The sequence below is a fragment of the Elaeis guineensis genome, chromosome 1 (assembly GCF_000442705.2).
Source record: "Elaeis guineensis isolate ETL-2024a chromosome 1, EG11, whole genome shotgun sequence".
NCBI lineage: Eukaryota > Viridiplantae > Streptophyta > Magnoliopsida > Arecales > Arecaceae > Elaeis > Elaeis guineensis.
The window spans coordinates 944,933-971,494 of record NC_025993.2 but is presented as its reverse complement, the minus strand read 5'-3'; the positions used below and the strand labels follow the sequence as shown (position 1 = coordinate 971,494).

General features: G+C 35.4%; 1 protein-coding gene and 2 pseudogenes across 4 annotated transcripts in view; 2 read left to right on the top strand and 1 right to left on the bottom strand.

Moving 5' to 3' along the window:
• Positions 1-5,234: 5,234 nt before the first annotated feature.
• LOC105035989 (probable cellulose synthase A catalytic subunit 8 [UDP-forming]) overlaps positions 5,235-26,562 on the bottom strand; it is a 42,564-nt gene continuing 21,236 nt past the window's right edge. For 3 of the 4 annotated variants that reach the window (XM_073248512.1, XM_010911719.4, XM_073248994.1), the window contains 6 exons: positions 8,723-8,860; positions 8,488-8,613; positions 8,182-8,394; positions 6,743-7,159; positions 6,111-6,461; positions 5,235-5,946 (listed from right to left, as the gene is read on the bottom strand). In XM_073248512.1, coding sequence (XP_073104613.1) covers positions 5,365-5,946; positions 6,111-6,461; positions 6,743-7,159; positions 8,182-8,394; positions 8,488-8,613; positions 8,723-8,860 — 1,827 coding nt within the window. In that variant the 3' untranslated portion in view covers positions 5,235-5,364. The remainder of the gene's footprint in view (positions 5,947-6,110; positions 6,462-6,742; positions 7,160-8,181; positions 8,395-8,487; positions 8,614-8,722; positions 8,861-26,562) is intronic. The other variant, XM_073248728.1, reaches the window with a different exon arrangement.
• On the top strand, positions 13,429-14,491 carry LOC140850903 (uncharacterized; annotated as a pseudogene).
• Positions 14,554-15,227, top strand: LOC114913632 (uncharacterized; annotated as a pseudogene).

Here is a 26,562-nt window from a genome sequence, read left to right as displayed (position 1 = left end):
ATAGGACCCCTCAACGGTTCGGATGAAATCGATCAAATTTGGATCTCCTCAGATGTGACACATGGCAATATCTAAACCGACCATTGGTCGGACGGTTCGACACATCTGCTCCAGATCATGCCATCTCACCATTATCTGTGTGAACAGCTCCGATCCAATGATATTTGGACATGTGGTCAAGATCTACTAGTCAGAATCAAATCGTCCAAATATCCTGGACGTCGAATTATCTTACCAAAACGACAGCCCAATGATGATTTCACAACTATCGAAATAGCAAAATAGCCGAAGATCTCTCGTATTCCAAAAACTCATTAATATCAGCAGTCGAGTCGGGGCTTGAGACGGCACGTGACAGCTCCCATCATCCAACATGATAGACCATGTGATGATATATACATCAGACTACCTTGGACTTGGGAGTAGAGGATAACTATTGGGACCATTCAACCGACCCCCGACTCCGACTCTACGTCGACCTTATAAACACAATACTCTGACTAACAATCAGTTAACCGATCGATAGTCGGCTATTATCAACCAACAATGGACAACCACGACGACTCAGTTAATATCTGATTGATAACCATCGGTATATCAGAATCACCGTCCGATGCTCATTTGGATCTCCACGACTACCGACCTACTAATATTACCGACATATAGTCGGCTTATCTTCCCACGATCACATAAAGCCGGAATGTGCAGAACCTAACCTTATAAACGGTTATCGACTATGTGTCACGGTTATTAGTGGGCATAAACAGTCCATAATTCTGCGATTATCGCCCGATAATTTAGTGCCATAAAAAGTGAAACCACGTGCTCGACGATTACACCTAAATTATTTATAAAAGGGAGATAACTGAACAATATTGGTAAGACAATTTTGGATCGAGACTCTGTCATTTCAAAATTTTCATCTACTATTCACCACTCTCCGCTGACTTAAGCATTGGAGGATCCTCACCAGACACAATTTCGGTCAGTGAGGACTTTTTTTGCAGGTGTTCTTCTCCAGCGATGGATGCAATAGGGAATTGCCACAACAGCAGCTATACTGTAGCCTCGGGTTGTTAGGAACTTGGACTCGGCCTATGCACGGCAAAATGTGAAAAATAGCGAAAAAAAGAAGGAAAGAACAGCAAATTACACACACACAAGAATACAAAAATTTATGTGGTTCTGAGTCTCTTGCTCCTACATCCAAAATTACATAGAAAATTTTCACTATGTAATTAGGGAGTTTACAAGAGTACAAAAGATAGAGCAGCAACTCTCTCTCACACGCCTTCTTTTCTACATAACACAACCGTCAGCTCTCATACATAGATGCCCAGTGATTATCTATTTACAACTGATAGAGGTGTTTCTGAATTTGCCTTCTATTTCAATGAGACAAGAAAAGAAAATCATAACCATCAGTAGTGTGTATCCTCTACTGCTTGTCTGGTAAGGTTCTAACCCCTTGGACCCCCTCGGCAAGGGGGCACTACCCTCTTTGAACCCCTGCCCGCTGACCGCACAGTGGAATCTGCGACTATCAACTATAGCGCATAAATAAGATTTATAAGATCAAAAAGATAGACCAGGCTCCACAATCTCAACCCCGAGTGTTTTAAGTTTATCTTCTTTCCGAGGAAGTCATACATCCGACTACTCTGACTCAAGAACGTTTAATAGCAAATACTCTTTTTAGTCTATTTTTTCTACATCACATTTGAGTAGTTCTTTGGCAGATGTCAGCCAATGATGTGCGGAAAACTTCACTGGTGAATCCATGCTATAGCCTATTAAGGAGGCGCGCTGCAAAAGATAGAAACAATCACTGTTGATACCACCAGACATTAGAAACTAAATTCCCAACCAAACAAGCATTCCTTCTACAGCAGTAACGATCATGACGGTGACCATGTCCTATACGGAAATGATGGAATGAAAAGAAGAATGCTAAAAATAGGACATGGATGGATGTTGAGATTTATTGTCACATCCTAATCTAATTATAATTTTATTTTTAATTGATCATTAATCACTTTAAAATTTTATTCTTAATATTAATTTATTTAATTATTTATTTTTAAAAATTATTAAAATTTATATCTGAATAAATATTTAATTTATAAGTTAAAATAGGAGTCAAACTTCCATCCATATGGTGCTCTGTTTAAAGAGATCTTTAGTATATCCTTAACAGTTGGAAAATCATGTAAAGAATGATGTAGAAGACAGTGAAAAATTATTTGAAAAAAAAGAAAGATGAGAAATTATTTATGCACGTGGAGGCTCATTTACGAGGAATCTTTGTGAAGTTTTAATTTTTATTTTTTTAAATAAATTTATTTTTTTATTTTTATTTTTATTTTTTATAATTTTTATTTTATTTGATGTTTATTTTAGTTGAACCGGTACAATCATTTTTTATACGAAATATGCCGTTTTACAGTATTGAGAGAAAGAAGAGACATCCAATGATACATGGAATAAGTGACGACCGTTTATTCCTATTGTCTTGATGAAAATAAGGACAAATTCTCGTGAATGCATGAAGACCGAGAATAAAAATGTTAAAAAGAAAAGGCAAAAATCAAGAGCTATTTGACGCATGAAGTAGAAGTCAAATTTATCCTAAAATATTATACTTAAAAATCAAAATTACAGTTTGATGGATGGGAGGATTGAGTCATAAGGATCCTGACACCGAGGAAAATATTATACAAGCTTCAGGCCTTACGTGCTGAGAAACTCCAGTTTTGGACAATGATATCAAGATGATTTAAGGAGATATTTAGTTCGCAATCGAAATCAGTATGAGAATAAAAATTGAAATGACTTGAAATCGGAATCGGAATGGTCAAATCACTCGAAGCATTTGGTTCGTGATCGAAATTGAAATCGAAATTGAAATAAAAATTTGAATCCATAAAGGAGAGTAAGGATTGAGTTCTATATAGATTGAATCATTCCCATTTCACTCTGAATTGAAATCGGAATAGGACTCCTCCCAACCAAATGATTGGAATGGGGGTCATCCATTCCGATTCTGATTTTAGACCTTCATTTTCTCCAATCAAACGCCTCCGAGCGTATTTTATCAACTTCAAAGCCTTGAATAATAAAAGGCATCTCCTAATTTTTTTTACAGGTGTGGAACAGAATTTTCACGTGTTAATTGGCCCGATGTGACAAAAACTTCAGTAGCTCTTTAGCTTAGAACAATGGAAAAGACACAGTGGGGCTAGGAGCAGAACCAAACTTATTTCAGTGTTGTCTTTTCTTCTGTCCTTGTTTTCTTTACCTCCGCAAATTCACATATTGCAATTCTCTCTTGTAAGCAATCAACGGTCTTCTCGTGGTTCTTTTGTGTCTATGCATTGCCTCGAACAGACAAGATAGAGTTCCATATAAGCTTGGAGATGTAAATCCAGAACTCCCCCGCACCTTCTCTCTCTCTCTCAATACAGTAAGGATGCCACCACTAGGCTTCAAGCTTCAAGCATACACATCTCAAAGAAAAAAAAAAAAAAGAAAATCCTGGACCTCCCATAAGTGGAGAGATATGCCAACCAGCTTAGGAATGCTGGTTCAGATATTGTATATACTTCTGGAGACTTGATTTATTAGTGCTGTCTTCTGCTTAGTAAATATTGTAAACAGCTGCTCTAACGAAGTCACAAGAAGGGTACAAGTTTGATCCTGCAGTTTTTTCTTTTCATTGTAAGTTTGATCCTGCGGTTGGGTAGAAAGCTGCACATATGATCTTGACCAGAGTGTTCCAAGTAAATGCTAATTGATGGAAGAAGAGAATACATCTATCATACATGTGGAGAGTGCAGGTGGCAAGCACCGAACAATCGACCCAGTAGGTTATTGATGGAAAATTACTTGTATATATTGGCATACGGATAACATTGATGGGATTGTTTAACCTCGTGGTGTTCAGCTTTTCTCTTCTACAATCTTTGCATGGTGACCCACAATCCATTATATTGCATTAAAAATGTGATGCAACGTAGGAGCAGGCCATGATGCACTGGAAATGCTTACAGAAGCATGAGGAGAAAGTAACCAGAGTGTTCGGTCAAATGGCCACGCTCAAACCTACATAACAGATGAGCACTGGCAAATTCTCACCCCATACTCAATCGCCTAGACTACAACTGCTTATCTTAATCTTCTTCTTGTGTCTCTATATACTTTATTTCATATTGTATCGTCAGTTTGTTTCTGCAACAAAAGCCTACCTGGTCCCCTGAGAAATGCAACTACATTTCAGGCAAAACGGAGTTTTTAACTTCATCTACTTTCTAGTTTGTAGGGCTGATATCTCTATATTGAGTGCCTCTGAATCACATCTGAGAAGTTCTTTGTTTAGATGTCTGCATCCTTCTCTTTGATCGCTCGTTAGTAACATCAATGATGTATAACTTGGAAAAAGAAAAAGCAAGAGAAAAAACTTCAGACGTAAATTCAGACCATAGCCCACTCAGGAGGCTTATCAATTAGGTGCCACTGTTAAAGGTTTTCATAGGAAGGCAAAACAGAGAATCAATTACCGTTAATGCCTCCATGCATCATAAACTCGGTTACCAACCCAACATGCATTGTTCAAGCAATAAGGGATATGGCAAAGACTATTGTCTTATGCAAGTACATATTTGATTAAAAAAGTTAAAATAGGACTTGGATATTGGGAGAGCAAGAAAAGAGAACAAACCACAGCAATAATACAAGGAATAGGCCAAGATCTTATATTCCACGAAAAGGAAGACAAATTCTCATGAATGCAAAAGGACAAGAAAATGCAATGAAAACAAGCAAGCATCAAGGAAGCAGAAGCCAATACAAGAAGCAGAAGCCAAAGTCTCAGTCTGAGAGGAGAGGGGGGGGGGGGGGGGGGGGAATTTACTCAAGCATCAAGGATCTTTGTAATATATATGCGAGGAAAGTTTCCCCAAGCATTAGGCCATCTATTTTGGGAAATTCCATAGGTTGTGGGCATCAATACTGACTCCTCTGCTGACTTCGCAGATTTGTTCACATTCCTGCCAAAATTACTTACAATTTTCATGGAATGAAATTCCTTGACATCATAATTACCAGCCAATCTCTCCCAGCTTGCCCAAACATGGCATCCACATAAACATAAGCGCAACACAGTTGTTGAAACCTGCAGTTGACTCAAATTATGCTCCCTTTACCCAAAAAAAAGAAGAAGAAGAAGAAGAAACGACTTCCACGAAATGAATTTTCATTCAACTCAACAATAGTGAATACCAAAACAAACGGTTCTGATGAATTTAAAGAACACACTGAAATGGTTGTCACTGTTCAAACATGGTGGGCAGTCCTGAGAGATCAAACTCAGCAATAAATACCACATTCCTGAAAATTTGGTCCGGTAAACCTTGTAACAAATGGATTCATGCGAACCCACAGCAAAGAGAATATTGCAGCAAGCAGAAGTGACCAAACTATGACAACTGTTGGCATTCGGTGCTGGCGGACAACCAAGCCCTTCAAGAATGGGTACAAATGGATGATCACCAAGGATGAGAGGAACAGCTTGGCAAACAGTAGGCCCCAAGACCCATATCCACTATTAATAGCAGAAGAGATCCCAGAGACCATAGCACATAAATTAATGAGAATTATTGTCGTTGGGGATATCAATAGAGAAGTCCATCTGAAAGTGCACAGCTCCCTGAGATCATTTTCAACAGATTTTTCTGTCAACACAGTCAAATTAGTTTTCTTCCCCATTAAAATCTTCATTGGTCCATAAATAATTGCAAACAAGTGTGAGGAAAGCCCTCCAATCACCCAGAGCTGCTGGCTTCTCCACCACTCCTGGGTCCCAACACTGCTCCACCTCATTTCAAGAAAACCAGTGGCAATAATTGAGAAGAAGAGAAGTGTGAGAGAGATGCTTCCAATATCACCAATCTGCAATTTTGAAGTATAATAATAATCGTTGTCACAGGATTTATAACATGCGTGACATTCAAAACAAACACTTCCCAAAATTTCCTTTTTGATTTTTTCTTGGTTCATAAAGAAAAAATTATTGAGCAGTTGAAGCTTTTTTTTCCTCGATTCATGCAACATACCTGTGGAACAATAAATTTTCCGGTGATAAGGCAGACAGCTGGTAGAGTGCAGTATATAACAAGAGGAATGGATGTGATGGGGTAAATGGTAGCGTTGATGTAAGCTATTCTTTCAAATAACCTAAGCTTGCCACCGTATGCATACCATACCGGGCAATGCCGGCTTAGAAGGATCTCAACTGAGCCAATGGCCCACTGAAGTAACTGATTTAAACGGTCAGAGAGGCTGATTGGCATGATTGCCTTAAAAGCAGGAAGGAATGGCATGCAATATATTGACCTCCATCCTCGGGCATGCATCTTAAGGCCCGTTAGGATATCTGAAGCTAAAGAGCCATACATCCAACCAATCTGAGCACAACAAGGATAATTTAGCACAGAGAAAAATTAACTAATGCATATTCAAACTTCATTCTTTAAAGATCCCTTGCTTCCCATCGGCCACTATCTAGCCGAACATATGCATTGATAAATAGGTTTTTCTTTTTTCTTTTTTCTTTTTTCTTTTCTTCAAATTATCAGAAATTTATAGACATACAGATTCATAACATACACCCAGAATAACAGAACATACAAAAGGTAAGAATTCATAGCAGATTATGGGGATCAATTATGGTACAACAAGCAATTACCTCTCTTCCCCAAGCTGTATTCTCTTCATAATCACAGCTTATTACATGAATTGCTTCTTTTAGGAGATCTTCACGTGTTGCAGATGTTGAGAATCTATCATCCTTGACAATTATCGAAGCAATAAGAGTTGGTGACTGACCAAAATACTTCTTCAAGCTCAGCAAAGGAGAAGGATTTTCCATTTCACGACTGCTTGGTTCCATGTTATATATACCTAAGTCGTTTGATTCCAGATGTATGGTAGGGGCATAAACACAGCCATCAGCAAAGTCTTTCTTTCCTGGTCTACCCCAGCTAAATCTGCAACATTTGGGTTCTAAAGGTGGGTCATAACCATACAAAGCTTTCCTGTTAAAGAAACATCCAGTGCCCACATAAAAGGGCCCTTGTATTCCATCAAGACCCTTTAAGTTTATCTGCAAAAAATAACGAGGACTTTCACAGGTTATGATTACAAATTACAAAACAATTCATGAAGAAACCCATCTATCAAATTGGTTTATTGAAAAGAAGTTCATCAAGTTGTTTTTTCTCTTTCTCAATAGCTAGTGACACTTAAACACAATTTTCGCAGGCGAGTGCCAGAGAATTGCCACAAAGTGGCAATCATATATTACATCTATACCAGAATTACCTAAAGCATTTATTTGGTTACCAGAAATACCTCATGTATGTTAATAAACAGATTGATGCATGCCAGGAGGGGAGTATTATCTGGAACAGACTGCATTGCCCAGATTTGGAATTTGCAAGCAAATGTTCTTGACAGCAAAATGACACACTATAGAGTAGATGCAACTCAAAGAATGTTGTGCCCAGATAATAAAACTTACAGTAGTAACTATCCACACGCGCATTTACCTATGAAAACCGTTCTTAATTATATAGATATTTTCATCTTTTCTGACAAATAAAGAAAAACTATATAGATATTGATCATGAAAAATCATTGAATATGTGCAACTAAATACTGCCCAAATTTCTCAGTTCCCAGTGCAGGTCTGCAAATGCAAAATTTTTTAATCCTCTAAGAAGTCAGTTACCTAAATGCATATGGATCAATTCTCTTTATTTAGTCAGTTCTGGACAAGTATATTGGAAGAATGCCTGCTTTGATTCACATACTAAATGCATAAATGCATCATGGATGAATATAACAGCATACAAGCTTTCTTAAATGCACCGAATTTAGGATGAGCATCAAACAAGCAAGCATATACATCCAGATCAAGAATCAAAACATCTTCATACATCTGCAAAACACATTCAAGTTCTAATGGTTGGATTGGCTATGTTATCAGGGTTACTGACATAATACCGAATCTTGATGGCCTTTTCAAGATGATATATAATTGGGATTGCATTTCTTAAGTTTGTTGTGGGAGGAACTTAAATCCGGTAGAAAGCAACTGTTGTTTATATGGATCTGTTGACTCACATCATAGAAGATTGTATTGTGGCTAGCATACTGATCGCTAGTATCAATGCCATCAAATCTTTGTGGAAACTGAACATAGCATGCCTTCTTTGCAATATTGGGATCCATCATAAAGCACATGGCTTCTAGGAAAGCTTTGCTGTTGTTGACATAGTGATTGCAGTTAAGGTTTAGAATATACATCCCATTTGTAAGAATGGCAGAAACTCGAACCTGCAGGTTGATCAACGGGTTCCTAAGCTTTTCTTGATGTCATACCTACAAAGTTACAATACCTCAATTGATGAAACAGCACAAATAATTTACCAGAGAATTCAAAGCTCCTGCCATCCTGTTGTGATAGTAACCTGGATGCTTTTCACGGGAAACATAAACAAGCTGTGGAAGTTCTTTACCCTCATTGTCAAGAGGACCACCATGGCCTAACAGTATCTAAAGCAAGAAACTCAGTGCAAAACATCTCAAAAATTAGTACGAGCATGTAAACAATGAGTATATGCAGCCTAACATATATAAGCACAAAAGAAAAAGAGAGAAAAACCTGTATCATTCCTGGATGATTTTGAGTGTTATTTCCAGGCCACGGACTACCGTCTCTCATGATCCAACCATCACAAGGGACATTTTGAAACTTGGCAACTAAGAAATTAATTTCGATTTTGAATTCCTCATATTGTCTCTGAATACATAGGAAGTCAGAGCATATGTAAGTTACCGTGACCACACATGGTTAAACAACAGACAGAACCTTTTGAAACCAAATCCAACCACAATACTCATTCTTTATGGCTTGTCTAGTTTCTTTTGATCATAAACAAGATTTTATTCAAGTGAAGAAAGGTACAAAAAGGGATGACTACAAACAAACCAAACTGACAACTCAAGGACATCACATAATCATGCAATCATCCTATGAACATCTCTCTCTGTCACTTCTACATGACTGCTACCACATTAGCATGATAGCATCCCTACTACTAACAGCAGATAAAAAGAATCTATAGAGGCAAAGGAACACCTCCTCAAGATTGAGATAACTGACCTTTTATATACATCCACCAAAATGCAAAAATCAAATCAACCCATACCACAGACTTCACAAATTGCAATGACCAACAAACCTTCCAGATTTAAATGATGATCAAATTTCAAGTTTACCAGAGAAAGTAAAGCCAGCTAGTTCTGATGCAACAATCACCAGGAAAAAGATATTGTTTACATGAAATTGTAAGATCTTCAAATAAATAAGCAATATTCTTTACCAACCTAATGAAATTAAATAATCTAAATCACTGTATGGGGTTGTCTTATTTCAATTTTTTCTTTTAAAATTTTGAAAAGAAAAAAAATTACTTCAAGAAATTAGTCTTGTTTACTTCATGCAATATAGGCTATGCAGATGCACTCCCAGTCCCCTAACCTTTTCAAAAGCCACTAAACATGTTATTGTTCTCCAAAAATACCAATTCTACACGTGTTCAAACACTGAAGAATCATGAAGCCTTGTAAGGTTAATCATTGGAATTGATCAACAGACACTTTGGACCACAATTTTAGGCTATTTTTTAACATAGTTTATGTACCCTGGAGCATAAATGATAACACCTCCAGATATTCATAATTTTTTTTCAGTAGCTCAATCGTTAGCAAACCATGATAGAAGCCCTGATCCTAGAAGAACATTAATTTCAAGTTATGAAAATCCTTACATGTACTTAAAAGGAGGATAAAATTGAAGGCAAAAGCGGTCGCATGTAGGAAAAATAGGCAATCAGAACTACAAGGGTCATTATTTAACAGAATATATCTTTTCCATCAAGAATTATTTTGCAGGTTATCGAACAAAGAAAGGGCCCTGTAGGAACCACCAACTATATCACACACTGATCAATTAAAAATGGAGCACTCCAAACTTGTTCTTAACAAAAGATCATAAAACCCTCAAAATGTCAATATGCTTTGCCATTTAATGGCTTGCAGCAGGAACAAGATTAAGAGACAGAATCAATGATTATCAAGTCAGCTCTAAATGTTGGATGACCACACACAAAATTCAAAAAATATGATCTCAATAAGTAAGCTTATGTACCGGATGTGGAAAAAGCTTAAGTACCCAATCTGGAAAAAAAAAAAAAACTCAAGCCGGCAAATCAACTCCTAGTTGGTGCAACAAACTTATCAAATGCAACATCAAGCTCAGCATACTCAGCTCCATTAAATGGTCAAACATGCCTATATGCAGCCAAATATATGCATAGAATCTCTAATTCCTTATGAATTCCACAGAAAAACATGCTGCTCTTTGACCTTGAGTTGTCTTTCTTCTTCTTTCAACATCACCCACAAAATTCAAAAAATATGACCTAAATAAGTAAGCAAATGTACCCAATCTGAAAAAAACAACCAATCCTCATGAATTCCACAGAAAATCATGCTGCTCTTTGACCTTGAGTTGTCTTTCTGCTTCTGTTCCACATTTCCTAACAGTTCAACTCATGAAGAAGATACTTCTCAGATCTGATAGACCTCTACCATGAGAAATCACTTAGATTTACAGCCTAAAAGCTACAGCAGAACTGCTCACCGAATCCAAACCTTCTATATTGGTTTCTTCATTAGTCACCAACTTAACATTTACAGTTATTTCACATATCTGTCGATTGTTGTCACTCACAAAATCTGAGCTGTTAAGCTCAAACCTTGGATTGATTTTTCAAAATATCTAGCTCTCCCTTAGGAATATATCAATTTGATTTGCTATTGAAGATTTTCCATAATGAATCATGAAAGACAAAATCATGTAATTCTTTATCAATATAACAATCTTGAACCAAATCTTATGTAATGACCCAAGAGCTCATCTTAAAAGACTAGCCATAATGTACTATTTGGATTTCTTGATCCTATATAAATACCCAAAATCTTCTCAGCACAACCAATGTAGGACTAAACATGCACTCACATAGGTCCTCACGTATTTTCCATGTTTAAGCCCTGACATTCTCGCAAGATAAGGGTCCACATCTAGTCAAATTCCATTGCAAACATCACGTTTGGGCCATGGCCAACCCAAAAGAGCCCATGCTATGGTGTCCCCTAGTCACACATGGATTATGGCTGGATCCATCTGATACCATTTATAACAACCTAGAACCTCATCCAAAAAGGTTAGCCAAAGATATTATTTAAGTTCCTTGATCCTATATAAAAATTCAAGATCTCCCTATCGCACAACTGATGTGGGACTAAGCACACGCTCGTATGGGTCCTCACATCTTATTTCGCCAAACATCCTCAGCTCAGTTGACCAGCATCCTTATCCCCTTACGAGATATCTAGGGTTTTGAACGTCATGGTGGCATCTGTTGGAAATTCTCATAAAGTGACTTTTATTGATTATAGACCAATTTCTTATTCTGATTTGTTATAAAAAATATGAGCGAAATTGTCGTCTGAATGAATGGTTAAAGAGTCCATAATTACCTACATGGTATTCCATACCGATCCGAACCGGCTGCTACAATCCGTACCGAACCGAACCGGCAAGGAACTATTTCGACTAGAAGTAAGGTAATCCTTCATTCTATCACTAAATATTTTATTTTTCATCTTTTTTTAGCCAAAAACCACTAAGAAGTAGAAAAATAAGGAAAAATCATGTCAAAATTTATGATTTTGGTATGATTTCAGTATATGTTGTAGATCATTAGATGATCTACACGATAACATTAAAATCATTAATTTTTATTAATTATTTTTTTAAATATATATATATTTAATAAAAAATATTTAAAAAAATTAAATTCAAAAAAATATAAAATCAAAATATTATTTAGGATGATTTGAGCTATTTTCAGCATAAATTTTATATTTGATTGTGTAGATTTTGATGCATGATATGCATAGTAGCTTAGGCTTAATTTCGAAAAAAATAAAAAGATAAATAGCATCTAATGCATGTTAATAGGCTTAGAAAAATATATGTAACATCCATGACATGTTTCTACTCGGATCTAACCTCAAATAATTTTTTTAAAATTTTTAAATTTAAAAATGATTTTTATTATTTAAAATATAAAAAAAAATTAGAGCATAAAAAATATGTAAAAGTGGTAATATATTTTAGATAATTCAGAAGTATTATTTGAAGCACATAACATATTTTTCTGAATTGATGAGATTTAAAATTATTATTAAAAATTTAAAAATTTATATATAAATAAAAATTATGAGAAATTAGAATTGTGAAACGTATTAATCAGAAGTATTTTATGAAGTTTAAAAAATAATTTTTTTATAATGAATAATTATAATAAATTTTTATAATTATTAAACTGTCGTATTTTGTTAAACTTGCAAAAATGAGTAAGTAGTCAGAGCATGACATTGGCTGGGAGTATGGTGAGATACTCTCAGTTCAGCATCATTGGAGATGTAAATAGTACAGCACAAAGTTCAAAAAAGGAGGGATGACTAGGTTGAAGATGCATTTGACTGGTGGTTATCAGGATGAGACCATATGTCGGAAATGCCCACAGAAAGTTTGACAGCTTATGAAGAAGCACTTTGCTGATTCTAAAGCAGCGAAGGAGAGGACAAAGCAAAAGAGGACAGAGGTGGATCATCAAGTTGGAGAGCCACCTTCCTATCATTTCAGAGAGACAGGCCTCTACTCTAGATGATAAAGAGGCATAGATTAAGGCTGCCATTCAGACAAGTCTGGATGATCAGTACAGACTGGAGGAGATGGCCAAATATAGAGAGCGATTTGAACTTTATACTGGTGTGATCAGTACAGATTGGAGGTCCAACTCTGCGACCACCGAGGAGAGTCTGAGTTCAGGAGGACCACCTCTATCAAGGAGCCAGTCAGAAGAGGCAGACATAGTATTTCATCGATGCTGGGGGCTTTTGTCAGTAGGAAATCCGACAGAAATATTCCAACAAGAGCCACCATTCATGATTTGAATCCACATGCTTTTTCTAGCAAGGATTCAAAACAACAAAGAGTTGATACTATGCTGAAGAAGGATAAGAAAAAGGATATGTGACGAGCTATTGAATCATAGTTTCATTTTAACCACATTCCAGCGAATGCAATGGACAAAACTTACTATCGGTCTGCCATGTCGCCATACAAACTGCCAGCCCCAATGTAGATCTCCCAGCATCCAGGGATATCTATGGTCAGGTTCTTGACAGTAATAAAGAAGATTCAAAAAGATGAATTTTTTTTTATAAGAATAAATGGCTCATATACAGACTGACGGTGATGTGTGATCGTTGAACCGATCCTACTAAATGAAGTATCATAAATTTTTTGATATATTGTGATGAAAAATATTTTTTCACAAATCAATTGATGCTTCAGATAGGGTGCACGACGCCACCTACATCTTTGGACTGATGAAGGAGATGATTGATTCAGTTGGAGAGCAGAATATCGTGTAGGTCATCACAGATAATGGACCGCAATATAAGGCCGTCAACGAGTTGCTGATGGAGCGGCGATCGCATATTTATTGGACATCATGTGCTGCACATTGCATTGACCTCGTGTTGATGAATATTGAGAAGCTTCGTAAAGTGCAACAGACAGTGGATACAGCCCAGTCTATTACTAAATTTATCTACAATCATATATGGGTACTATCATTGATGCAAAAAAATATTGAGGGAGAGATCTTGAGACCGGATGTCACACGGTTTGCTACAAACTATATAGCACTTGATAACCTTCTACAGAAGAAAGCAGCCTTGCATCAGATGTTTGTCAGTGCCGAGTGAGAAGAGAGCAGATATGCGAGGGCCGGTACTGAGGGAAGTCATGTGAAGAACTTGGTGATCAGTCAGTTATTCTAGCAATGGGCTGATAAGATAGTGAAGGTTATCAAGCCATTATATAAGGTGCTTCGCACCGCAGACAGCGAGAGATACCCCCAGATGGACTTCTTGTATCATATGATGGAGAGAATAAAGAAACAGATTAATAAGATAAAGCTCAAATATGTCTAGGAATACATCAACATTATTGAGCACTGCTGGGACTATCAGATGGATAGAAATTTGCATCTAGCCGGTAAACATGAATTCAAGAATCATCTGAAAATTTTTCTTTTCTTGTATTAGTATAAGTTTACTTAATCATTTGTAAAATTTATTTTCAGCTTACTATTTGAATCCGAAGTTCCAATACAGCATATTCGGGATAGATATGGATAATGAGCTTCTCACTGCTCTCCGTAATATGATATATAAAATGGTGTCCGATTCTGAAATTGCATATATGTGTCTACAAGAGGTATGTTAGGTCAATTAAGATGCGAGTATTTAACTTAATAATATATTTATTAATAAAATAAATATATTTTTCACAGACGAAACAGTTTAGAGAGAGGACAGACAGCTTTGGAGTCTCATTGGCTGTCGTAAGCAAAAAAAAGATGAATCCAGGTAAATTATATATCAACAGTGAAGACTTTGTTGACATTACATGCCTACTAATATCATAAAATCTGATATATAATTTTGTTTAATATTCTGGTAGCTAAATGATGGATTCATTTTGGATAGTCCACACAAAATTTGAAAAGTATGACCATCCGCATTCTTTTCCAGACGGTCTCCTCTAGTGGGTGTGAGCATAATTGATTGACTTTCGTCCTTATCCACAGCAAACAGAGAAACCATCTGACACAGAAGCACCTCAACGATCTTATTTATGTACATTATAATTTGAGATTGAGGCTAAAATGTATCCAGAATGAAGTACAGCTGAAGTATACGGATCCGACAATAGATAATTACATCATTGATGATGAGGATCTGATGATTGGATGGCTTGCAGGCAAGCAGCAGGAGTTGGAACTTGATGAGCCGGGATCTCCTCCATGACCAGCCAGTGTGGTAGCTAGAGAGATCAGGATGGATCCAGGACAGTGGGCAGATACAAATATTCCCATAGGATTCCAGCCGATAAGCCACAGTCTGAGGGATCACAGGAGAGCCATTCATCACGTGACTCCATGTCCGAGACATCCTGCTAGATATTTAAGCAAGAAATACTGAGACAAAGTAGGTCATCTCAAGCAGGAAGAAGACATCCATCCTCCCAGATACAGCAAAGTCAGTCACAAAGGGACACCAAGGGAGCTCGAAAAGACAAAAAGAAAAGAAAGCCAGTTGCAGCACCTTCGAGAGTGCAGGAGTAAGCTGACTCAAATTTGGAGACCAACAACAGTAAGAGTAATGATAGCAGTCATAGATCTGATGATCACAGAGAGACTGGAGGATACAAGATCACTATTAATGAGATGCAGTCGTAGAATGGTATTTGATTCACCGATGAGTCCCAATTTATACATGCTACACAAAATAGGGATCACGGTGCACGAGCTGATAGACCGCATGAGGAGATGATTTCATATAGACGACGGCCTCCCAGAGATCGTCCAATACATGATACAGCTGCAAATGACCTTGTACGTAGAGTAGGATCTATGGATGTGTCTGGATCATCCTCATATTATGAATCCTATCACCCGCAGGTAGCCTATGATCCATATGGATATAGTGTATCCTAGACTTTGACTTCCAGTGGCTACTATCCTATGCAATCCGGAGCACCTTATGGATCGAATTTTGCTACTGATATATTTGGATGGACCCCTCTACAGCCATACCATCATCTCGATAATATCTCTCAGAGTCAGAATTTGAGCGAGAGATCTGAGATGTCTTACAATCCATAGAGGATACCTTATGGAATGAATATTCAGGATTATAGTACTACTTGATTAAAGAAATGGACTGATGTTCCTCTGGAGTATGCAGATGATCCAGATATGTATGAGTGGCACAAACACTTGACGAGATATTAGATCAGCAAAGATCTTAAGGTTAGCATACTATTCTTTATAATTTGCACTTTAGATATATTTAATGCATTATTTTAGTCTTTTAGACTTCTTTTATTTTTTTTGGATGATAGAATTGTTATATAACACAAATAAATATTAATTTGGATATGAAGTAATCTAAAAATTAATAAAAAAATTTTGAAATCAATTCAACTGAAAAAAATTTATGGCGTACCGGTTCTGAACCGATATGCCACAACGTACCAAGCAGAACTGGTATGGGCCTCGATATCGATTCTTGAAACCTTGATTATCTGCGATCATATTATTTGGATCCTATTGTCTTAGTCATGTAATGTGGCAGATATCAGTATAGACCTGACTCAATTAATGAGCTCTATGATGGGTGGACCCATTAGCATTACTAACTAGACAAGGTTCCCACTCCATTACTATATATATTCGCCTATAGAGAAATCCTAGGGCATCAAGATCTCTACGTTCTTAGGACGGAACTATCCTATTGAGGAGATAGGATTTATGCCGTCATTGTTGATTTTTCTTCCACAGGATGTTGATACAGCGATCATTAATGGTCGCTTAAGAATTTCAAGGTACGATTGATTATTATTATTATTATTATTCTTTTGGGATCTATTATTGAATAATTTTTGTGTTCTAATTTTCTGCATAAGATCCATGGAAAATATTCTTCCATAAATTCCCTACAATTGGTATCGGAGCCTCGATTTTGTAGAGGATTAGAATCAAAATCAATGATTTTATAAGGGATTAGAATCAAAATAAAGAATTAATTTAATTGAATAAAAAAATTAAGAAGAAAAAGGATGGATCTCTTTGAGGCCGTCCCCTCTTTTCTTCCTCTTCTTGCCAGTATGGAAGGAGTACCAATGCGTGATTAAGACCATCCAGCGGTGAAAGGCCGACGATCTCGTCCGGATCGTCGGATCCAATCAAACAAACAAACAAACAAAAAAGGATACGGGGGCCGACAGCTCCATGTCGTGCCCTCTTCTTTCCACAGCCGGCCGTCCAGCACAGCACCACCTGCGGTGACTGGCGCTAGTTCCTCCCCGCTATTCCCCTTCTATCACCAATAAAAAAAAAAGAAGAGGGCCAATGGTTCCCGCCACCATGCCCTCCTCCTCCCTGCCATCACCGTAGGCCGCCATCTGGCCGACAACACCATCTGGGCAGGCAACGGCGACCTTAACAGGCCATGGTGCCGAGCACCATCCCTCCCCTCCCTTCTGTCATCTTTGAAAGATCAAACAAAAAAAAAGAAAAGGGAATCATCAGATCCTAGCTTTACCAACGATCGACGGTGGAGGTGGCAATGGAGAGAGGCCAATGGGAAGAGAGCCATCAAACCAGTATTAAGCGAAGAGGGGCGTCGATTTTGGCCCCCTTCTTCACCGACCGATCAAATGAGAAAACCCACTAACGGGTTTCAGATTTCAACCCAAAATCCGAATCCAATTTGCTAATTCAAAGTTATAAGATACATTTTGTATTTTGGTCCCTGTAGAATATCATATTTGATTTTGGTCCTCCAAAAATTATATTTTAGTCCCTGTAATGCAATTTATTATATAAAGATCTCTATATTCCTATTTAGTCCCCGATAATATTTATTTCTGATAACAGTCTTAAAAAAATTGACATTTATTCCCTAAAATGAAACTTTGTTATACGTTAAAATGTTCCTATTACAGTTAGTCCTAGTTCTTAAGTTTATTGCATAACATTGATCTAAATATTATGATCTCTGCAATGCAATTTAATTACATAAAGAGCCTTAGCATGCTATTATGAATTTAGTACTCTCACATTTGGTTTAAATAATGATATATTTTTTAGTTGATCCCTGATTTAGAGGATTGTAGATTTCAATAGATGGTGACCACCAAAGTGACCCATTCACTGAGATTTGCAAGATTCCTCTGTTCAGTATTTAAGAGGATTAGACAAGTTATGTTTCGATTAATAGCTTGATATTGGTGTATCAAGATAAATGAGTCCATTCATGAGCATGATTGGTTAATCCATGATTTAGATAGTTGTAGGTTGCAATAGATGGTGACCACCGAAGTGGCTCATTTATTAAAATTTGCACAGTTTCTCTATTTGATATTTCATGGAATCAAATATGTTAATCTTGGATTGATTGCTTACTATTGGTGCATTAAGTTGGACAAATAGATTTATGGATATGGCTGGTTGACCCCTAATTGAAGATTTGTGGATTTCATTAGATAGTGATCATCAAAGTGGCCCATTCACTGGTATTTGCAAGATTCTTCTGTATGATATTTTAAAAGGATTGAGAAGCATTGCAAAACTATTGCATACAATCATCTCCCCAAAGGGAGCTTATTATGTGTTATAATTTTGAAGTGAAATATTTTATGACTAGTGATTGTGCATAGTCTAGGATAGTTATGGGCACTGGATCGTGCCTGACACGGCCCGACCCTGGCCCAACTGGTCAGGATCCAAACAGGCACGGCCTGTCTGGTAAAGCACAACCCGTTTAGCCCGAACCCTGGCCTGGCACGGCCCTAGACCCGGGGTTTGGCGGGCCGTGCCAGGCACAGCACGTGGCCCGTCAAGCCTGTGGGCCTGATAAGTGGCATGCGGGCCTGATGGGCGATTCTTTTTTTTCTTTTTTTCTAAAAAAGCAACCCCAATGGGCCGTGCCTGGCACGGCTCGTTTAAGCCCATTACGGGCCGTGCCAGCCACGGCCCGTTTAGTGCGGTTACAGGCCCTACCAAGCACGGTCCGTTTAATGCTGTTACGGGCCAGACACAGCCCGTAATGGCTAATTCAATTTTTTTTTTTTTGAGTTGGATAACGGTTAGTTTTTATTTTTTTAGCATTTTAACCCCCAACAATCATAAAACGGCTAATTTTAGAGATAATTTGAAAAAATAAAAATATTAGGATTTCTGTAAATACCCTCCTCGTCTATTTTCACCACACCAAATCAATTCTCCTCTCCTTCTCTACTATTACTCTTCTAGCAATATTTAGCAAGTATTCAATATTTAGCAATTAGCAAGTGTTCAAGTGCTACACAAGAGGAGGATTAATCCACCTATTGGAGCCTTAGAGGTCCTTATTGAGGTCCTGAGGAGCACAAGAGGAAGCCCCAAATCTCCACCTACCTCTATTCAATTTCTTCATTTGGTTAATTTTTATTATTTGTATAACTCATATTTAGATTTAGCATCTTTTGATGGAGGCATTTTGACATTCCTCTGATTTCTAATGGAGAAGAAACTACTGTTTCTGCTTCCTCTGAAACCAATACCCAAAGTCAAAGCTCGGTCTCTTCTTCCCGTAAGAGGATTAGTGCTGTATGAAATGATTTTGAAAGAGTTATGGTAGATGAAGTTTTAAAAGCAAAATATAAAAAATATATCAAATTATATAGTTGTACTAGTAATGAAAAAACTAGCTATTTAAAAAGACATCAATAGAGCCATATAATGAGTGATGCTCGTTTTCAAAGTACCCTTAATACATAAGAGGGTAATCTCGTAGGTTATTTTGCATATAATCAAGAAAATCAAAAGAAAGTACGGATAAAATAGATAGTTAAGAATGAATTATCTTTTAGCTTATATAAGTCTTTTAATTTTGAAGAGTATATTCAATTAGCCTTACAATCTACTTACAAAAGAACCAGTAAATGTACATTTAGAAGAGTAGCTATGACTAATTTTTTAGTAATGAAACAAAATTTAATTGAAACTCTCTCTGTCCTAAATTCAAAAGTATCATTAACTTATGATATTTGGACAGCATATGTTGATAGTTATTATTTTATTACTGCTACTGCTCATTATATTGATAATGATTGACTATTAAATAAACGTATTCTTGCTTTTCGTATTTTTGATTTTTCACATTCTAGATAATAAATTTCTAATGCTATTTACCAAATTGCATATTCATATAGTATTAATGATAAAATTATGTCTATTACTTTTGACAATATATCTAATAATAATTCTGCTGTTAGATTATTGAAGGACTCATTGTATCCCATTTTAAATGAAAATTTACTGCATATTAGATGTGAATGCCATATTTTAAATCTCTTTGTTCAATCTGACATATGGTTCAAGATGTTATTATAAAAATTAGAAATGCAGTTTCTTTTATTCATACTTCAAGAGCAAAACTTTAAAAATTTAAGCAAATATGTATAGATTATGGTAGATGCTTTAAAAAATTTAAATTTGATGTAGTTACTCATTAGAACTCAATATATACCATGATAAATTATGCATATCCATATAAAAAATTATTAAGTGCATATATTAATGATCGTGGATTAAGTTTTACATTGATCGAAAATGATTGGAACAAAGATAAAATTTTGAAAAAAAAATTTATTAGTTTTTATAATACCACTAATATTCTTTCTGATGTTTATTATTCAACCTCTTATTCATTTTTATAACAAGCATATCTTATTAGCCAAAAATTTGTACAACATAGATATGATGATGTTTTAGAGCTTATTATTTATAAAATGGAATCTAAATAGAATGAGTATTGGGATAGGATATGTCCTATGCATAACTTAGCTACTGTATTTGATCCACGTGTTAAATTAAGTAGTGTACTAACTTTACTTGATGTATATTATGAAAACATGAATTAAGATCCCAAACCCACTAAAGCTGAGGTGAACCAACTTCTTTATGATATTTATGCTTTATATGATGAAAAAGTTAGTGAATCTAGTGCTTCTTGTTCACAAACCTCCACCTCTTCTTCTAGTACTTCTAGTTCATCATCTATTTTCTCATTCATTGCAGATAGGAGACATACACATGCTTCTTCAAGCTCATCTACATCTTCATCTTTAAATAGTGAGCTTAAATTTTATTTACGAAATGATCTTCAATCTGCATACGATGAAAATCAAATAGAGTCTTGATGTGTTAGCCTAATAAAAAAATATTAAAAATCAATATTCTGTAATGTCTGCTATTGCACGTGATATCTTAGTTATGCCGATGTCCACAGTAGCATCGAAATCTACTTTTAGCGCAGATCGACGTGTTCTCGATGAAAAGAGAAGTAGGATGATCGACGAAATAATTGAAATGCTACTTTGCTTCAAAGATTAATTGGATGCCAAAGTGAGACTTCAAGATAAAGGTGGACACGATACAACATCCGATGACAATGACGACACAAACACTGCCGACGTATGACGATCAGTAAGATTTTCAATTATTAGTTTCTTATATTTGTAACATTTTAGTTTTTATCTTTTAATTATTAAGGTGAGTCACCTCTATTTTTTTTCTCTCGCTCATTGTATTCTGAAGGTCAAGCCTAATCTTCCTCTCTCTCTTGTACCATTTTGATTATTATTAATAAACCGATAGGGATCCATGCCAAATCCCCCATCATTACAAGATGGTTTTTTATTTTTACAAAAAAAATCTAACATCTATATTTAATTTTGCTCCTTAACCCTTTTTTAATTTATAAAAAAAATTATATTTTTTAAATTCAAAAAAAAATGATCGGGCCAGCACGCGGGCCATGCCGGGCCTGGACTGTGCCAGCCCAAGCCCTTATGGGCCGTGCCGGGCTTGGACCGCAAGCCGCAAACCGTCAACCCAGCCCAGCCCCTTTTAATAGGTTATGCCAGGCACAACCCGTTACTGTAGCAGTGCCAGGCACGGCCCGATTTGTGCCAGGCCAGGCTGTGTATTGGGTGGCCCGGCCTGTTGCCCATGTCTAGTCTAGAAATTCATTCTACCAAAGTAGATGAACCTTCAAAAGTTGATGATACTTTGCTAAGTTGATTCTACTGAATGCTGGAGAGATATCTTATGTGGATCACTTTTTTTCAAAAAAAAGTTTGTGGCATTGCATCAAGAACTCTCATTAAAATAATACTTAAAAAAAAATTTCAAGTATATATGTTACCCATATTTGTCCATTGATTAACTGCATAAAAGTTGTTTAGCAGTTAGCACATTTGCATTGAATAACATTACACATTGAAGTGAGGTACCTTATGTGGGTCACTTTCTTTCTCTGAAATTTATGACATTGCACCAAGGACTCTCATTGAAATAATGCTTATAAAATTTTTTAAGCACATATATTGCTCATATTTGCCTATTGATTAACTACATAAAGATTATTTAGCAGTTAGCACTCTACATTAAGTAACATTAATGCTCCTATTAAGACTCTGACTGGAATAAACTATAAAATATGGAAACGTAAATGGAGCAATCACTATGTTTGATGAAATTTGGATGTTACATTGAATGATGATCCTCCATCTTACATCATTAGTGAGAGTACTTTAGAATATAAACTGCCTACGAAATATGATAGAAGGTGAATCATTTTAGCCTAAGAATCATGAAGAAGTCTATTTTTGATACCATTCTAGATGTTAAACTTAAAAATGATGACTACAAGTAATTATTTAACCTCATTAGTAAGAGGTACATAGAGTCTCATAAGACAAGGACTGGATAGCTAATGGATAAGTTAATCAATATTTAGGTATGATGGCATGATGCTGTTAGGGCTTACATTGTGAAACTAGAGAGTATTGCACCTAAGTTTAATAGTTTGAGACCCCTATCCCTAATATTTTTCTTGCTCATTAAGCTCTTAACTCTCTCCTTATGTAATTTGATCAGCTTAAAATCATATACAAATTGTATTGTTCCTTAAAAGATAGTTGGACAAGGGCTAATATTGAGATTAAGAAGCAGCATAGGAAGATGGTTGAGATCTGATCGTGATAGTAAATTTGGCCACTAAACGGGACCTTTTATTAAATACTTGTAAGAGTATGAGATAGTTACTTAATACACCATTCTTAAAACTCCTGGACAAAATGGTGTAGCTGAAAGGCATAATTACACTTATAAGAATATGATTAGAAGCATGATGAATGGGTGCAATTTATCATGATATCTCTAGAGTGAGGCCTTGAAGACCACTATCAATATATTGAGTAGAATTCTTAATAAGGCAGTTTACAAGATTCTTTTGAGTTGTCCGTTAGTAGGAAATCCAATACTAATCTTTTTCATGTTTGGGACTATCCTGTAAAGGTTAAAATGTATAATCTGACAATGAAAGTTTGGACTAGAACTAATTGTTGTTATTTAATTGACTATGCAGATAATACTAAAGTATATAGATTCTACTGTCCTGACAAGAGGTATAAGAATAGTTGAGTCCAATTATGCCAGATTTCTAAAGTCTAATATAAATGATTACAGATACTCTTATACTGGAGATATGACACTAAAGAAAAATAAGTTATTATTCTTATTTTAGTTGTCCAAAAAGATGTCATATTTCATCCTAGAAGGACAGTGGGAGAGCAACATCAAATATATAAATCGATTATAGCACCTTCATAACCAGTTAATGAAATACCAGTAAAGATATCATTAAAAAAAAGGAAAACTCATCATTCTTAATGACCATTTGGTTTATTTAGATGAGAATGACTATGGCATTGACTATATGGATAATTCAGTCTCTTGTAAAGATTCTTTAAAAGCAATCATAACACTGATAACCCGTTTTGACCTACAGCTTCATTAGAAAAATTTTATATAAATCAACCATGAGGTTTTATTGAGAGTGGGAAAAAACATATGGCATACAGACCTAAAAGGTAAATCTATGGCCTTCAGCAGTTATCGATGAAATGATATCTTAAGTTTGATGACATTAAGCATTCTCTGGGATTTGAAGATAATAAGGTGGATATATATATATTTTATGGTCAATAGGAGTAAATTTCTCTTCTTTGTCTTATTATTAACATTATTTTGTTCGCTATTAGTGATTCTATTGTGGCACGAGATCAAATTTTGCTATCTAAGGTCTTTGAAATGAAAGATCTTAGAGAAACTTTATTTATACTCAGTATTAAGATTCACATGAATAGTCTGTGATATATTAGGATTGTCTCAAAGAGCTCACATTGATTGTTTACTGAATGAATTTGGTATGTCTAATTGCAAACCTAGAGATGTACATGTGGTCAAGGGAGACAAATTCAGTAGAAACCAGTGTCCTTAGAATAATGTAGAAAAGAATTCATAAGAAATGTGCCCTATTCAACTATTGTGTGCAGTTTTATATATACAAAGATTTGTGTCAGATCAGATATAGCATATATGATGAGTATACTTTACAATTATATAACAAATTCGAACATGAAGCATTTGGATCATAGCTAAAATGTCATGAGGTATTTATAAAAAACCATAACAAAATATATGTCAACTCTTTTTTTTTTTTTTGAAAGACTGATCATCTTAAGGCAATAAGCTATCGTGATTTTGAATTTTACTGTTTGCATGGATGATATGAAATCTGATTTTATTATATTTTAATGATGGCGGAGGAGCTATTTCTTAAAAAAGTTCAAAACACTCTTGTAGTATTTTGTGCTGTGCTGGCAGAGTTTGTAGTATGTTAGAAGCTGCAACTCATTCTGTTTGGTTGAGGGACTTCATCCTAGGACTTATCATTATTGATTTAATCTCGAAACCACTTCAGATTTACTATGATTATGGTGCAGTTATGTTCTTTTCAAAGAATAATAAAAGTTTTCAACATCTCTATCCATATAGAGATAAAAATATTTGACAGTCAGAGATTCGATTAAAACGGACTCATTGTAATTGAATACATAGAGATTGATGCAATGCTAACAAACCCATTGACCAAAGGACTTAAATTCACTATATTTATTAAACATGTGAAAAACATAGATCTATTGTAACCTTTTGATATGTTTGGTTAGTGGGATCATTATTTTTTGTTGAACATCATATGGATGTCATAAAGCTTTTGTTTTTTTTTTCATTATTTTCATAATGAATTATTGCATTTATATTTATGCACATATGGTTGTTTGTAAATGATGTTTAAATGAAAGCCTTAAGCATAAAGATATCGCTTAAGCATAAAGGTGTTGTTTGAATAGAAGTCTTAAGCATAAATGTGCTGTTTAAGCATGAAAATATTACTTATGTTATAATGATATCGTTGATATCATGATTCGCCTTGAGACATAAACGACTCGTCTTGAGCATATGATAAATTATAACATAAGTTTAAAATTGTTGTAGCTTTTATTGGAAAGCATAAAAGGGTTTCATTTGAAATCGTAAAGTGGACTGATGATGAGCTTTGTATATTTTGATCACATGGATATAAAGTTCATACTACATGCACTACATCACTAGAATCCATGTCGATAAGATTACTAACATTTGTAACCACAGAGGGGTCTAATATCAATAAATGATATGAAGATTGCTGTGATTCAATGTTAGTGGTTTTAACGGACCGAATTTTTTGACTAAAGATGTTATTCATTCAAGATATTTGCATATGTGGCCACATGAGGTGCGCTTAGCCTAGAAGTCATTTTCAAACTATATATATAATAAATGTATTTTCTTGAATAATAAAAAAAGATCTTAATCAATGTTGTCCAAGGGGAGAATGTTGAAAATTCTCATAAAATGGACTTTCATTAATTATAGACTAATTTCTTATTCTGATTTGTTATAAAAAATAAGGACTAAGTTGCCATCTAAATGAATGGTTAAGGAGCCCATAATTATCTATGATCATATTATTTGAATTTTATTGTCTTAGTCATATGATATGGCAAATATCGGTATAGGCCTGACTCGGTTAATAGGCTCTATGATGGATGAATCCATTAGCATTACTAACTGAGCTAGGCAAGATTTCCTATACCAGTACCAGTGCCGGACCGGTACAGTATGATATCGGTACCGTACCGTACCGACACACGGTATGCATCAGTGTACCGGTTCGGTACCGGTACTCAGGCTTTTTTTTGTTTTCATTTTTTTTTGTGGATGTTGAAGTTAATAATTGATAAATACAACCTCAAAATGGCATTAAATTGCATATTATTGACATATTTTGGTTCAATTTTGAGTTAGATAGCGGTACAAAGACTCTTGATCCAAAATTTCAAACATATATTTATTTACATTATATTTCTACTATGTCATCTTAAAACTAAAGAAAAAATATATAAAATATGCATTAAAATGTATCTAAATATTTAAGTACAAAGCGCAATAACTGATATACGAACCTCAAGATGTACTCTGCATTTAATTTCTTATCGAGTGTCTGTAACGCTCATAGATGTCTGGATCATCAACATAGTTATCTGGAGGGACATCAGTCCAACCCTCTAGCCAAGCTGCACCGTACTCTCGAATATTAAAAAAATTTTGATGTTAGATTTAAGTAGCTTGAATCATTCTAAACATGATTCCAAAACTCTGAATTTTTTCTCTTAAATTTAATTTTTTATTAATTTTTAAATGAATAAATATTTAAAAATATTTAAAAAATATAATTAACAAAAATTTATAATTTTGATGTCATCGTGTAGATCTTCCAAAGATCTATCACATATAA